At 56.8% G+C, this 1,881-nt stretch overlaps 1 protein-coding gene across 1 annotated transcript in view; it reads right to left on the reverse strand.

The window, feature by feature from the left end:
* LOC119339331 (protein DETOXIFICATION 16-like) overlaps positions 1-1,047 on the reverse strand; it is a 2,832-nt gene extending 1,785 nt beyond the window's left edge. The window contains exons 1-3 of the mRNA XM_037611437.1: positions 912-1,047; positions 252-796; positions 40-126 (exon numbers count right to left, since the gene is read on the reverse strand). Of these exons, the coding sequence (XP_037467334.1) occupies positions 40-126; positions 252-796; positions 912-1,010 (731 nt within the window). The 5' untranslated portion in view covers positions 1,011-1,047. The remainder of the gene's footprint in view (positions 1-39; positions 127-251; positions 797-911) is intronic.
* Between the last annotated feature and the right edge of the window lie 834 nt (positions 1,048-1,881).

Consider the following 1,881-nt stretch of genomic DNA (forward strand, 5'->3'; position numbering starts at 1 on the left):
TCACACATGATATTAACATGGCCAGAACATTGTGCTTACCATATTGACAGCACTGATGTCTCAAGCTGAGGATTCGGCAGAAGCCCAGAGAGAAGCACAAGGATTTCAAATGACCACCACTCCAAGCTGCACATGTACAAGCAGTAATTATTCCAACTTGCAAGTCAAAAAATACAGTAATATATAGGAGTACCAGAGAAGAAGAAAAGGAAATACTAAAATTTCTATTTTGTTTTGGAGTATATACCAACCAGATCATCATGGCGGACGGCATGGCGAGCGCGGTGAACTGGCGCAGATCCTTGAACGCCTCCCGGGAGAAGCCGCTCCAGGTGTTCTTGCAGGTGCTCGACAGCCTGACGTACAGAGACAGTATGACCAGATTGATGCCGTAGGAGACGGCGTTGCTGAGCGCGGCGCCCTTGCTCCCCAGGCCGGCCTTGTACACCAGCAGCCAGCACACGAGCGGGTGGCAGAGCGCCGTGGTGCCGGAGCTGGCCGTCACGGGCAGGACGATGCTCTGCGACTGCAGGAACCGTATGTGGCACTGCAGCGGCACGTACACGACGAGCGACGGGATCATCCACCGCGCGTACTCGCCGGCCACGGCCGATATGCCCGGGTCCTGGCCGAGGAACACCAGGATCCTGGCGGTGTTGGCCCAGATGAGGACGATGGGGACGCAGGCGAGCGAGAGCACCACCATGGCGCGCTGCTTGTAGACGCCGAGCCGGTGGTACAGCCGCGCGCCGTAGGCCTGGCCGCAGAGCGTGTCCATCGCCGTCGCCATGCCAGTCTGCAGCCCACCAGATTAATCAATCAACAAACAGCAATCGGCTGTCTCCAAGTCGAGGGCACGGAATTCTTAAAAAAAAAATAGATGGGGACTAGGGGGGCGTAATGGCGCGTACGAGGAGGCTGTAGCCGGTGACGTTGGCGAGGGAGGTGGCGAGGGAGGCGCCGGCGAGGGGCAGCTGGCCGAGGTGGCCGACGACCATGACGGACACCATGTTGACGACGTTCTGGAGGATGCAGCTGGCGATGATGGGCCCGCCGAGCCGCACCAGCCGCTTCACCTCCGCCGCGGCGAGGCCCTGACGCGCCCCATCCTCGTCCGCCGCCGCCGCCGCCGCGTCCTTGCCGGGGCGCGCCGCCGCGAGCAGCGGCTCGTGGACGGGCACGCCGGGCTTGGCGTCCATGGATTAGGAAATTGGGTGGGGGGCGACGGGAGGGAGGGCGGAAGGCCTTTTTATGGGGAGGCTTGATGTGGCGTGAGCGTGACCGTGTGACGCTGGGACAATTTGGATCCACCGCTGGATTTTCTTTGCTTCTGTTGCGTTGCGGCTTCTGCCACCGCGTCACGAACCTCCTCTTTTTTTTCTTTCCTTTGTGAGGGAACGGATCCCCTTTTATGGGAAGTTGTGATGAGATGTGCAAAGGTTAGGGCATCGTCCCCAAAACGTCTGTAATCCTCCGGATCAAGGTGTGTAAACGTTGTTTATTATGCAACACGATTCCTTATTTTTCCAGTCTATGTATCTGTTTTTCCGTCTACCGGACACAAATTCGGAGGAGGTTTGTAGGGGTCTGAAACGCCGCCATGTAGGCACCTGGCCGCCAAGTAAACCCAAAAATATCTCCCGCGTGAAACTTGTCGTTAAAGGTGGAAGGCCTTTTTATGGGAAGGTTTGATGTGATGCGACCGTGAGAGGCCGGGTCAATTGGATCCATAGCTGGACTTTCTTGTTCCCGTTGCGTTGCGGCTTTTCTAGCTTTTGGCAAACTTTGATGGATTTAAGAACGCGCTGTCGATGTCGTTTCCCTAAAGAAAAAAATGCACCGTTGTTTGGTTAGGGTCTGGACCTGTTGAGGTCGTCAAAC

This window comes from Triticum dicoccoides, chromosome 7B, assembly GCF_002162155.2.
Source record: "Triticum dicoccoides isolate Atlit2015 ecotype Zavitan chromosome 7B, WEW_v2.0, whole genome shotgun sequence".
NCBI classification, from domain to species: Eukaryota; Viridiplantae; Streptophyta; class Magnoliopsida; order Poales; family Poaceae; genus Triticum; species Triticum dicoccoides.